At 47.3% G+C, this 14,659-nt stretch overlaps 1 protein-coding gene across 4 annotated transcripts in view; it reads left to right on the top strand.

Moving 5' to 3' along the window:
* Window positions 1-14,659, top strand: part of mapkap1 (MAPK associated protein 1) — a 138,290-nt gene that overhangs the window by 60,129 nt on the left and 63,502 nt on the right. For all 4 annotated transcript variants that reach the window (XM_045687062.1, XM_045687030.1, XM_045687004.1 and 1 more), the window contains 1 exon segment: window positions 12,320-12,427. In XM_045687062.1, coding sequence (XP_045543018.1) covers window positions 12,320-12,427 — 108 coding nt within the window.

The following is a 14,659-nucleotide window of genomic DNA, read 5'->3' as shown; positions in this document are numbered from 1 at the left end:
TTCTCGGGACATGCTTTGCTAAGTGAGTTGAAGTGGATGTGCTTTGCCGATGACTGAATCTTTCATTTCAGCACCCTGTTTCTAAAAAGTACAGGGGCACTTTGTTGAAGAGCTTCTTGATGTACCATTTCTAAATTGATTTTGGTTTATTTTGATTTTTTGGGGAATATGAACCAATCTGTTTCTGTTAGAATTTGGACATATCACCTGAAATATGGGGGGAGTGAAATTCTGTTTTGCAACACAAATTCCTTGTGTAGGCCACCTCTGTCCATAAATGTTGTGGTGGTACAAATGTTCCCACCTTCAACCCCCTCATTTAAAAAATCTCCACCCCTTAGAAATGCCAATCGACAAGTCCTAAGACACCATCAGAGGTTTGATGTCTGGATAACACACCAATTCCATATACTCCTCTGAGAAAATGTGCCCCTTTAGACTCGTATCCGTATGCAGGTTGGAAATGGCAGATTTGGTCACTGATAATCGCCAAAATTGGAACGCAGTGGCTGTACAGTAAGTAGCCTGCTATAAATGACGCCGGAGTTCAGGCTCTGCGCTTCACAGCTCTCTATGGGTTTTGACTGAAAGACGTTCTGAACTTGAGCACCGTGTGACAAGCAGTTATCCCCAACCCACCTGCCAATTAGGCAACTTTGGCAAGTGTTTTGTTGTCTGAGGGAGGGAAATGCTGTAAATTAGGCGACTCCATGTATTTTGAAAGATGAGACATTGAGGATTATAATAAATACCGCTTTGATGTCATAGAAACAAGCCAAACACCCGTGAGTCCAAATGTGCACTTCACATTTCCATATCATAAAACTGATAATATATAGTAATATATATATATATATATATAGTTCAACGCTTATGATCACTATGGTTGATGTACAGTTACATGGAGTCATACCCTGGGTCGTTCTGAACAGAATGAGCCTGTTTGATGTACAGTTACCAGATGACATGGAGTCATACCCTGGGTCGTTCTGAACAGAATGAGCCTGTTTGATGTACAGTTACCAGATGACATGGAGTCATATCCTGGGTCGTTCTGAACAGAATGAGCCTGTTTGATGTACAGTTACCAGATGACATGGAGTCATACCCTGGGTCGTTCTGAACAGAATGAGCCTGTTGGATATACAGTTACCAGATGACATGGAGTCATACCCTGGGTCGTTCTGAAGAGAATGAGCCTGTTGGATATACAGTTACCAGATGACATGGAGTCATACCCTGGGTCGTTCTGAACAGAATGAGCCTGTTGGATATACAGTTACCAGATGACATGGAGTCATACCCTGGGTCGTTCTGAACAGAATGAGACGATGTTTGTCTATTGTGATAAATTCACTGCGGAACACGGCACCTGAATTCACTCATGACCTCTTTCTATGCTCATCAAAATTATAATCTGTTCCTCTGAATTGCATTGTGAAAGCCTAACTCTGTAACATCGTGTTTTATGACTTAGCTAGTCATGTTGGCAATAGAACTGACTTTTAAAACGATGCCCACCTGATCCAGATTGTGATTTATAATGAATGGGCTGTTTTTGGATTGAGTATACAACAAAAGTAATTGTGTGATGGCGGGGATGCAGGGCTGTGATCAAAACAACTACCAGTGTGTTTGCTGTAGTTCCTGAACCGCTCAGCTAGGAGAGCTCAAATACGCATCTTATAGTTGAATAGTCTTCTTTGAGTCATAAAAAAGCATTGAAATGACTTAGGAACTGTGTCCACCTTGGAGAGGTGTGTGACCACTTGGAGTCTCCAGTTAGTCCTCTCACTCAAACCCTTGTCATTTTTTTATCTTATCACAATGTATCCAGAGTATTTTCAGGTTTCGTTATCAACAAATAGAATCAACAGTGCAATGTTTAGATTCAGTCTTGTCTCAGGGTAACTGTTGTCGTAAACTTTGGTCTAATAATTTTCCCATGATCTCCAAACTGTTCCCTACCATGCTTATGCATATGTATTTCATATTTATTCTGTAAGAAACATTTCAATGGAGGCCAATTCAATGGAGGCCAATTCCCATCACTGTAAAGGGTTAAATCATTATGATTAAGCCCAAATAGCTGAAGTCAGATCACAGGCAAGATCATTTTGGTTGCCCCTCCCAGACGTGAGCTCTATTTTCACCTCCCCCTCCCAGACGTGAGCTCTATTTTCACCTCCCCCTCCCAGACGTGAGCTCTATTTTCACCTCCCCCTCCTAGACGTGAGCTCTATTTTCACCTCCCCCTCCCAGACGTGAGCTCTATTTTCACCTCCCCCTCCTAGACGTGAGCTCTATCACCTCCCCCTCCTAGACGTGAGCTCTATCACCTCCCCCTCCTAGACGTGAGCTCTATCACCTCCCCCTCCTAGACGTGAGCTCTATCACCTCCCCCTCCTAGACGTGAGCTCTATCACCTCCCCCTCCTAGACGTGAGCTCTATCACCTCCCCCTCCTAAACGTGAGCTCTATCACCTCCCCCTCCTAGACCTGAGCTCTCTCACCTCCCTCTCTGACGTGAGCTCTATCACCTCCCCGTCTCTGACGTGAGCTCTCTCATCTCCCTCTCTGACGTGAGCTCTATTGTTACCTCTCTCCCCCAGCCGATGATTGAGGCGGTTTGTTTTTTAGAGGGAAGATGACTGATACGGTGGGGTATAAAGGAGGACTAATACGGTGGGGCGTAAAGGAGGACTAATACGGTGGGGTATAAAGGAGGACTAATACGGTGGGTATAAAGGAGGACTAATACGGTGGGTATAAAGGAGGACTAATACGGTGGGGCGTAAAGGAGGACTAATACGGTGGGGCGTAAAGGAGGACTAATACGGTGGGGTGTAAAGGAGGACTAATACGGTGGGGTATAAAGGAGGACTAATACGGTGGGTATAAAGGAGGACTAATACGGTGGGTATAAAGGAGGACTAATACGGTAGGTATAAAGGAGGACTAACAGGGTGTGCTATAAAGGAGGACTAATACGGTGGGCTATAAAGGAGGACTAATACGGTGGGTATAAAGGAGGACTAATACGGTGGGTATAAAGGAGGACTAATACGGTGGGTATAAAGGAGGACTAATACGGTGGGGTATAAAGGAGGACTAATACGGTGGGTTATAAAGGAGGACTAATACGGTGGGGCATAAAGGAGGACTAATACGGTGGGGTATAAAGGAGGACTAATACGGTGGGTATAAAGGAGGACTAATACGGTGGGGCGTAAAGGAGGACTAATACGGTGGGGCGTAAAGGAGGACTAATACGGTGGGGCGTAAAGGAGGACTAATACGGTGGGGCGTAAAGGAGGACTAATACGGTGGGGCGTAAAGGAGGACTAATACGGTGGGGCGTAAAGGAGGACTAATACAGTGGGGTATAAAGGAGGACTAATACAGTGGGGTGTAAAGGAGGACTAATACGGTGGGGCGTAAAGGAGGACTAATACGGTGGGGCGTAAAGGAGGACTAATACGGTGGGGCGTAAAGGAGGACTAATACGGTGGGGCGTAAAGGAGGACTAATACGGTGGGGTATAAAGGAGGACTAATACGGTGGGGCATAAAGGAGGACTAATACGGTGGGGCGTAAAGGAGGACTAATACGGTGGGGCGTAAAGGAGGACTAATACGGTGGGGTGTAAAGGAGGACTAATACGGTGGGGTGTAAAGGAGGACTAATACGGTGGGGCATAAAGGAGGACTAATACGGTGGGGCGTAAAGGAGGACTAATACGGTGGGGCGTAAAGGAGGACTAATACGCTGGGTATAAAGTAGTGATGCACCGATATTACATTTTTGGCCAATATTCAATGTCTTCCTTGCCAAAAAATTAGATACCGATAACCGATATTTAAAATGTATTTATTTATGTATGTCCCCATTACCAGTAAAACATAGTCAAAACCCATTTCTTTCACTTATTGTGCTGTTTCGTTGTTCATTTGTTAAGTCGTTTCATTCTCAACCAGGATTTCTATGGAACGCCGTTTGGGTCTTTGCGTGTCAAAAAATATACACGTCAAATAACAGTATTTGATGTGTCAAATAACATGACATAATCTGTTTCAGTAGCTATAGCTAGCTAACTATATAGCTAGGTGTCATCATCTAAAATAACCCTAACTTATAAGACCGTTCTTATTTGATTAATAGTTGTCGGACCCATCTATGTGAAGCTAGCCACAATAAGGATTAGCCACAATAGTGGAATTTGCTGTTAGCCTTCATAATAAAAGTATTGCATAATTCTACTATTTGTATTAATTTGCATCACTGTCAATGACATACTTTTATTTTGAAGGCAAACCGGAAATTCCGCTATTGTGCCTAATCCTTATTGTGGCTAGCTTCATAACACATAACCCGGTCCGGTCCAGCCTCACCAACCAGATGAAGCTAGCTGGCTGCTTATAACGTTAGCTTTGGGCAACAGGGTTAAGTAGCTGGCTAGCTACGTATTTATTTTCATGAACTGAAGTTGAATTTCAATAGGTGAACAACGAGTGGCAACCTAACTAATACTTACTCACAAGGATTCCTAAATCATTGCTAAGAATAATGAAAATGACTTGCAGTTTCTACGGGTCATTGTTTTCAATCTGGTTGTATTGGTGCTAGCTAGGTACCAATCTAAAGCTAGCTACCACAGAAGTTGCGGTCGAACAAATGATGCTTTATTACCAACGCGGTATTGTAAACATATCGTTTGTGGCCGGTGTTTGCTTGTTTGTAGACTTTTTTTTGTACAGCTTTGACAGTGCTACTGTATCTTTTTTGACACACAAAAACCATAACTGCGTTCCATAGTATGTATGTATCGTGAAGCTAATAGCAGTGACGCTATCACTGTGTAACTCCGGTAAGGCAACATCTGAAAAATAGTGCACTTGGTTGTGTGTACCGGTGCTCGACCAGTCGGCGAAAGCCAACATCACCCACGACAGAGAACGGTTGATTGTCAAGGGCAATGAATTCCATTATCTTGGCGTTAATGGATTTCGCCTTTGAGTTCTCTCACTGAAATGTTCTTACTCTTTCAAATGACTGCTTGACTTGTTGACTGCTCGATCCACACAGCAGGCATTGTGTGGACTAGGTTCGAAATGCTGTCTTGTATGTGTAGCGCAAAATATTACGTGGCGTCATTACGTCATGTACCTACATTATATAGGTATGCACGGTACCTTTAACATCGGCGTTAAACTAGACATCAAATCACATTTTATTAGCCACATGCGCCGAATACAACAAGTGTAGACCTTGCAGTGAAATGCTTACTTACAAGCCCCTAACCGACAGTGCAGTTTCAAAAAAATACGGATAAGAATAGACATCGGCCAATTCTGATATGTTCACCGATATATCGTGCATCCCTAGTATAAAGGAGGACTAATACGGTGGGTATAAAGGAGGACTACTTTTTTCATATTCTTGGGGCTTTTTGCTTGAAGTGTGAAGTCATAGTTACGGGAATAGTTATGGGAATTGGGGCCAGAGGAAACCTCTTGGATTGCAACTGAAACCTGTCCCCAATTTTACTGAAATTGCCTCAATGACCATGTCTACGGGAATAAATATTATTCTACAGCCCCTTCCCTTAAGACACAGATGTTCATGCTTGCGCATAAGACGCACACACACACACACACACACAGTGCCCAATGAGAGTTCTTCCCACAAAAGTGTTTGAAATGATCTAATTCATCAAAGCGTTCCCAATTGCTCATTTGACGGAAAGAAAAATAAACTTGAACTTGTTTAATCTTGAAAGCCCCTCTGCAGTGCCTTGGCGAAGGATAAATGTGTTGAGAAATACCTCACGGTCTCCTGAGGTAAACTGCATCACTAGCGCCCCAACCTTCCAGCAGCAGGGGAGCTCTTCCACAGCTACTGAGTGGGGGCCATTATCCCTGTAACGTTTCCAGATTTTGCCTTTTACGTCTTCAAATGTGTCACTTTTAGCTCTCATTTCAGGTGAGAGCTGCCTGTGAATAGAACCAGAGGGTTGCCAGTTCCTCTGAGAATTGAATAGGTTAAGTGCGAAGGATTGCACAATGGAAAGGGAAGACACAGAGTATTTCTGAATGTCTAGCTATGCCCAGCAAGGCAGCCATTTTAACGGAGAATCTTCCTCCTTGTGGGTAATACGACACTGACTGTATAATGTGCCAGCGATTAACGATAATAACAGATAATCATTACAATAACAGTGAGCTCAGCGGACACTATACCACACTCAGACACACCAACACTCTGGCTCTCTGTTGGTCAGACACACCAACACTCTGGCTCTCTGTTGGTCAGACACACCAACACTCTGGCTCTCTATTGGTCAGACACACCAACACTCTGGCTCTCTGTTGGTCAGACACACCAACACTCTGGCTCTCTGTTGGTCAGACACACCAACACTCTGGCTCTCTGTTGGTCAGACACACCAACACTCTGGCTCTCTGTTGGTCAGACACACCAACACTCTGGCTCTCTATTGGTCAGACACTCTGGCTCTCTATTGGTCAGACACACCAACACTCTGGCTCTCTATTGGTCAGACACACCAACACTCTGGCTCTCTATTGGTCAGCCACACCAACACTCTGGCTCTCTGTTGGTCAGACACACCAACACTCTGGCTCTCTGTTGGTCAGACACACCAACACTCTGGCTCTCTGTTGGTCAGACACACCAACACTCTGGCTCTCTGTTGGTCAGACACACCAACACTCTGGCTCTCTGTTGGTCAGACACACCAACACTCTGGCTCTCTGTTGGTCAGACACACCAACACTCTGGCTCTCTATTGGTCAGACACACCAACACTCTGGCTCTCTATTGGTCAGACACACCATATCTTCTAGGATATACTGTATAGCTTGAAGTTATACTGTATCTAGATACTTTTGAGCACATGTCCTCTTTTAAGTGTTCCCTGTCAACTTTAGCTACATGTCTTCTCTACATGTGTTTGTGTACTTGCTTCATGGGGGCATCCCAGAGTCTTGGTCTGAGATGACAACGTGAAGGATTGAACACTTGTGGTGAACGTGGAACATTTCCCATCCTCCTGACAGGTGTCAACTCAACCTACCACCTTGTCTCTATGGCCTTTTTTTCTCTTGTTTTTAAGAAGTTTGAGGAAAACCACTGTGATCCTCTCAGCAGTATAGTCATCCACAGATGTTCTCACAAAAACAGGCACTCGCACCCTTGTGGTTTATTTTTTTCCAGTCAGTCTGCCCAAATTATTATTATTATTATTATTATTATTTTTTTTTTTATTGTTCTCTCTAAATGTTCATGTTAGACTAAAATGTTTGTAGTGTTGCGGCGGTGTGTTTGGGTGAACTACACTCGCCGGGATGAGTAACCTTGCCTGAGACGTCAACATTTGCGTCATCTTCCCTGAGCAGTGTCACTTCTGATCCTTTTCATGGGGAATTCCAACACAAGCAATCTGCAAACAGACAGGGGTCAAAGGTCGAAGTATGCCTCTTCTGTAAAGAGATACAATGGAGTACCATAGGGCTTAGTCCCGATCCCCTATTCATTTTCACTCAGTACCTGCTCTATCTGGTGCCATTACCAAAGCTGCCATACGTCTATACAGACACCCACCAAATCTCAGAGAGAACCCTTTGAGTCCAGTGAAGCGTGGCCTCCTTGCCTGGCCTGGCTAGCATGGTGATGCTTTGGATTTATTTCTAGATCCATTTTGCAGTCCAGGAACCTGAGTGATGGTGATTAGGTTGTGGCCCCAGTGTCTGTGGAAAATGGTCTGGTTGATAACCCCAAACACCACCTCTCTCTCTCTCTCTATCTCTCTCTCTCTTTCTCTCTCTCTCTCTCTCTCTCTCTCTCTCTCTCTCTCTCTCTCTCTCTCTCTCTCTGTCTCTCTCTCTCTCTCATACACACCTTCAACAGAGGGCTACTCTCATTTACATTTAGATGAGTATTGATTATTTATTTACTCACTAGAGTGAGACTCTTTTCCAATCTTCTTTGTCTCTCATGCTCTCTTTCAATCTCTCCTTTGCTTTCTTTTCACAATAAGAGTTCAAGGTCTCGCCATCTTGCTGTGCTTGAATGATAATTTTTACCTCCAGTGGTTTCCGTATAGAATGGGATCTACGGTCTGAGTTTGCTCCAAGAAATACTGGTATTGGCCATTTTGTATAGTAGTGTTTTTCTATTCATTTTTTCTATAGCTGGAGCTTAACATAAATGTGCTCTCCTTGACTGATCGTGTTAATCCCAGTTCTACCAAACACCCGTTAGGTCAAACGAACAGCAACAGTGAAGAATTGCCAGGAACCAAACATACTTCATCATAACGTGCTGTTAAGAATTCGTCTAGACAGACCCGGGATCCAATTGAATGTAGCCATGCGGCCATTTTATGTATGAAATTCATCTCGGTACTCTGCAAGGTGACACGACCTCTCCTTCCTTAAGGGCAGAGCGCTTATCACCGACAGCCCTCTCTCCACTCCCCTCTCTCCACTCCCCTCTCTCCTCTCTTCCCTTGCTCCTTTCCCCTCTCTCCTCTCTCCACTCCCCTCTCTCCTCTCCCCTCTCTCCTTTCCCCTCTCTCCTCTCCCCTCTCTCCACTCCCCTCTCTCCTCTTCCCTCTCTCCTCTCCCCTCTCTCCTCTCCCCTCTCTCCTCTCCCCTCTCTCCACTCCCCTCTCCCCTCTCCCTCCTCTCTCCTCTCCCCTCCTCTCTCCTCTCCCCTCTCCCCTCTCTCCTCTCCCCTCTCTCCTTTCCCCTCTCTCCTTTCCCCTCTCTCCTTTCCCCTCTCTCCTCTCCCCTCTCTCCACTCCCCTCTCTCCTCTCCCCTCTCTCCTTTCCCCTCTCCCCTCCACTAAATGTGCTTATAATCAGATGGGCCCCAGTCCATAAGGACATTCGAAACACTCAAACGTACCCCAAAATATCACATGAAGAAACAAAATCACCCAGCAAACCGACATGTATAAAAGGGTAAACTGAATGAAATGGCCCGACGTGGATGCTCTAAATGCTATGAAATATGACGTGGTGTGTGAAGGTGGGGTGGGGGGGGGAGGAATATAAAACGGGTGGGTCTGTGCCAGAAGATAAGGGGGTATTGAATGGGGCTCGAGCACATTATCGAGCAAACTGTGGTGACATTTGGGGAGGAGGTGATGGCTGGGCCTAGGACGACGCGTGTGTCTGAACTGCAGATGAGGTCTGAAGCTCGGGGGGAGGTGGTGTGTGTGTGTGTGTGTGTGTGTGTGTGTGTGTGTGTGTGTGTGTGTGTGTGTGTGTGTGTGTGTGTGTGTGTGTGTGTGTGTGTGTGTGTGTGTGTGTGTGTGTGTGCGCACCTTGCCTTTGTCTAACGTGAGTAGGTGTATCTATTTGTGTTTGCGAGTCAACTGTGTGTCCATGTTTTTGTTGTATGTTTGTATGTTTCTACATGTTAGTCATTAAGCAGATGCTTTAATCCAGAGCTGCTTACGGTTGGTTCATTCATCTGAAGATAGCCAGGTGAGACAACCACACCTCAGTTATACTAACTATATTTTTCCTCAATAAAATAGCTCATCAGCTAATAGGAAAAAGTGAAGTGTGACTGTTAGTTCACGAAAGGCAAAAGGTGTCACTTTTTACTTTATTTAGATTTTTTTGGTGCTCATTTTTGTATGTGAGCAATGAATGAATGTATGGAAAAGTCTTGTAAACAGTTAACTACATGATTGGCAGTTGGCCTTATGGAGCCGGTCTCGTTAACCAATCAGATGTTAGAAAAGTCTTGTAAACAGTTAACTACATGATTGGCAGTTGGCCTTATGGAGCCGGTCTCGTTAACCAATCAGATGTTAGACGCACCCAGTATTCTTTCCAGCGTTCTGTTTGTCATCGCTTCAGTTTAGTTGTATGAGTTGGTTTTACTCTTATGAACTGCACAATTAGCTCACACCTACACGGTCCCTTCACACACACATTCACCCAGTAACAAACGTATTATACACACACACACACACACACACATTCACCCAGTAACAAACGTATTATACACACACACATTCACCCAGTAACAAACATATTATATACACACACACACATTCACCCAGTAACAAACATGTTACACACACACACACACACACACACACACACATTCACCCAGTAACAAACATATTATATACACACACACACACATTCACCCAGTAACAAATGTATTATACACACACACACCAAGGCAGGGCATCTTTTCCTCTCAGCATATGGTTTTTATCCTTGGTGCTCACGTCATGTCCTTTATCAAGGCTCGCCCCAGCCGCTCACCATCGTGCTCCGCGTCAGGCAGGAATCGAAAAGGTCATTTTCCGTGTTCACCATTAGTCACACTCTTTCGCCCTCCCTCCGACTCCACATCTAAGCAGTGACCCCCCCCTCGAGGTTCGCGGCCTCTACCGAAGACACTGAGGTAGAATTCTCCTGCACCTTCTAGCGTATTTTACACCCAATTCAAAGTCGTAGCGAAGATTTCGCTACCCTCAGTCAAACGGTGATTAGAGCAAATTATTAGGATAACATTACAATATTTGACCTACCACTGTGCGATACAGCTGGTTTTAGCACGTTCTTAGCATGTTTGTTTACCTTGTGAACGCACGATACGCTCCAGGACTTCGAGGCATATTCTTTTGATGGCTCGCTGAGGCTCGGGTGACATTTTGGAAACCCGCGGTATTTGAGAAAGGGTAAATATTGCCCAAAGTCTTTTGCCATACGTAGACTTTTCTTGCTTTTATTAAGGATTTTTTTCCCTCTTTTTTTTGTGTTAGAAAGAAAGCAAGAGAAGAATTGGAAATGCATTCCACCCCCTCTTCATGGTGGATTATTATTTTTTCTTTAGGCCACCTTACATAACATGGGAACATTGCTGGGTGGTTGGGCGGCGAGGGGCTTTCAGATAGAGATACCACCCGAAATATCTACATCCTGTCCCATCTTTCAGAAGCAACATGTATTGATTCAGAAGGACAAATTTGATTAAAATGATATCTTTAGATATAATATGATGTGCCTGGTCCACATCACCAGTTACTTGTTAATTCAATCTCTCTTTGACCGCTTATACTTCTTTTAAAGACTCTCTGGTTTTTGTTAAAAAGCTATGATATCACCACATCTACATATCATAAATGAATTCTTTCCCGAGCAAATCAACCGCTTGACTGATCACTGGTTGAGTGCGTTTTTTTTTGGGGGGGGGGGGCCTTGCAGACAGAATGCAAACTGTCACCTAACTTCAGTGGACATTTTCCGCGTGTGCTTTATCCAATGTGTACTGTTCCGTCTGTAAATGTAAAATGTTCTGCTCTTGCATGCCTGCGCTGAAGAGAGCCAGCCCAGTCAAACTCTAAAGAGTAACAGCAAAGCAGGAGTAGCAGACGTCAACTTCCTGTCCCTCATCTAGTATCGTTTCTTCTGTTACCGCTGTACAGTTGGACTTTATTTCTTTGTTGGTCGTTTTCCCGAGGGGATATAATTGCATCTCCTGAGCCCAAAGAGGTCACCTAAAAATGGGTCCCCATTATGGAAGCTCGGAGTCGCCACAAAGAAAAGAAAAGGTTTGTGAATCTAATTGGGCTCCCGGTTACGGTCGTCTAAATACGGCGGTGGAGCGCTGACCTTGACATGCCTGGGAGGGAGGGAGGGAGGGACAGGAAGGGGGAGAGGGAGGGAGACATGGGGGAGGAGAGGAGGGGAGGGAGGGGAGAGGGAGAGGGGGGGAGACATGGGAGAGGAGAGGAGGGGAGGGAGGGAGGGAGAGGGGGAGGGGGAGAGGGGGGGAGACATGGGGGAGGAGAGGGAGGGGGGGGTTGGGAGGGGGAGAGAGAGGGGGAGGGAGGGAGAGACTGAATGAATGTAGCCTTTTGTTTGAACCAAAGGAGTGCCCTGGGTGGGTAGAGGAAGAGGAGCTGTGACCCTGTGGTCTTGGTCTTGACGAGTGTGGCGGGAGCCAAAGAGCATCTCTGTTGCTTGTCCCCGCTAATTCCTCTAACTCCAACTCCTGTTCCTCTGTCTACCTGCCCTCATCCCTTTCTCCCCTGTTTCCCCATGTCTTGGCTCGGTTCTTTTTGTCTACGTCGAACAAACGCACGTACACAAAACAAACTATTCTAAACTTTAAAAGATGTTAAAAGTATTGTCCGTTATTTCTACTTCCTCGTTAAAAAGCCGGTGTATAGATAACCCTAGCAGTCGACTGTATATGGTAATCCATGGGTCTCTGTGGAGTCAGTTGTTGCATTGCGTTTGACCCAGTGCTCGCTGTGCCGCAGGTCCCATGTACCGTCTGGAGAGGCAGACAGAGCCCAACGTGCCCGTGGATCTGGACTGTAGCCTGGAGAGCCAGAGCACCCTAGAGTTCTGCCTGGTCAGGGAAAACAGTGAGTATTCTGCGTCGGTGTGATCTAGGAGCAGCTTCATCTTGCCCCAACCGTAGCTCTTAACAATTAGTGACAGAAATTCAAAAACTGACCCAAGATCAGCATCTAGGGGCAACTTCACCCTACACAGAGGATCCTCCTGGGTCGAGTCAATACCACTAATGGCCTGAATATCTCTCATCTGAACATATTTTTATAGTCTGTGCTTAACTTTTTCTTCAATGCAAGGTTTCATCTACTCTTGGTTTTGAAAGTAGTCTCCGTCTCTGGTTTTTCTCCTCCTCCTCCTCCTCTCTCTTACCCCCTCCCTCTCTCCGACCCCCCTCTCCCTCTCTCCGACCCCCTCTCCCTCTCTCCGACCCTCTCCCTCTCTCCTCCTCTCTCTTACCCTCTCCCTCTTTCTCTCTCTCTCCAACCCCCTCTTTCTCTCTCTCTCTCTCTCTCCGACCCCCTCTTTCTCTCTATCCCTCCGACCCCCTCTTTCTCTCTCTTTCTCTCTCTCTCCCTCCAACCCCCTCTTTCTCTCTCTCTTTCTCTCTCTCCGACCCCCTCTTTCTCTCTGACCCCTCTTTCTCTCTCTCTCCGACCCCCTGTCTCTCTCTGACCCCCCCTCGCTCTCTCTCTCTCCGACCCCCCCTCTCTCTCTCTCTCTCTCTCTCTCTCTCTCTCTCTCTCTCCGACTCCCTCTCTCTCTCTGTCCGACCCCCTCTCTCTCTCTCTCCGACCCCCTCTCTCTCTCTCCGACCCCCTCTCTCTCTCTCTCTCTCCGACCCCTCTCTCTCTCTCTCTCTCTCTGACCCCCTCTCTCTCTCTCTCCGACCCCCTCTCTCTCTCTCTTCGACCCCTCTCTCTCTCTCTCTCTCTCTCTCTCTCTCTCTCCGACCCCCTCTTTCTCTCTCTCCCTCCGACCCCCTCTTTCTCTCTCTTTCTCTCTCTCTCTCTCTCTCTCTCCGACCCCTCTTTCTCTCTCTTTCTCTCTCTCTTTCTCTCTCTCCGACCCCCTCTTTCTCTCTGACCCCTCTTTCTCTCTCTCTCCGACCCCCTCTTTCTCTCTGACCCCTCTTTCTCTCTCTCTCCGACCCTCTCTCTCTCTCTCTCTCTCTCTCTCTCTCTCTCTCCGACTCCCTCTCTCTCTCTCCGACCCCTCTCTCTCTCTCTCCGACCCCCTCTCTCTCTCTCTCTCTCTCCGACCCCCTCTCTCTCTCACTCCGACCCCCTCTCTCTCTTCGACCCCCTCTCTCTCTCTCTACCCCCTCTCTCTCTCTCTCTCCGACCCCCTCTCTCTCTCTCTCTCTCCGACCCCCTCTCTCTCTCTCTCCAACCCCCTCTCTCTCTCTCTTCGACCCCCTCTCTCTCTCTCTCCCACCCCGTTTCTCTCTCTCTTGACCCCCTCTCTCCGACCCCCTCTCTCTCTCTCTCCGACCCCCTCTCTCTCTCTCTCCGACCCCCTCTCTCTCTCTTTCTCCGACCCCCTCTCTCTCTCTCTCCGACCCCCCTCTCTCTCTCTCCGACCCCTCTCTCTCTCTCCGGCCCCCTCTCTCTCTCTCTCCGACCCCCTCTCTCTCTCTCTCTCGACCCCCTCTCTCTCGACCCCCTCTCTCCGACCCCCCTCTCTCTCTCTCTCTCTCTCTCTCTCTCTCTCTCGACCCCCTCTCTCTCTCTCTCCCACCCCGTTTCTCTCTCTCTCCGACCCCCCTCTCTCTCTCGACCCCCTCTCTCCGACCCCCTCTCTCTCTCTCTCCGACCCCCTCTCTCTCTCTCTCCGACCCCCTCTCTCTCTCTCTCGACCCCCTCTCTCCGACCCCCTCTCTCTCTCTCTCTCCGACCCCTCTCTCTCTCGACTCCCTCTCTCTCTCGACCCCCTCTCTCCGACCCCCTCTCTCTCTCTCTCGGACCCCCTCTCTCTCTCCGACCCCCTCTCTCTCTCTCTCGGACCCCCTCTCTCTCTCCGACCCCCTCTCTCTCTCTCTCTCCGACCCCCTCTCTCTCTCTCCGACCCCCTCTCTCTCTCTCTCCCACCCGTTTCTCTCTCTCTCCGACCCCCCTCTCTCTCTCTCTCCGACCCCCTCTCTCTCTCGACCCCCTCTCTCTCTCGACCCCTCTCTCCGACCCCCTCTCTCTCGACCCCTCTCTCTCTCTCTCTCCGACCCCCTCTCTCCGACCCCCTCTCTCTCTCTCTCCGACCCCCTCTCTCTCTCTCCGACCCCCTCTCTCTCTCTCTCCGACCCCCTC

This window comes from Salmo salar, chromosome ssa01 (genome assembly GCF_905237065.1).
Source record: "Salmo salar chromosome ssa01, Ssal_v3.1, whole genome shotgun sequence".
NCBI lineage: Eukaryota > Metazoa > Chordata > Actinopteri > Salmoniformes > Salmonidae > Salmo > Salmo salar.
Note: the sequence above shows the minus strand (reverse complement) of the source record. Positions and strands in the feature narration are given on the sequence as shown.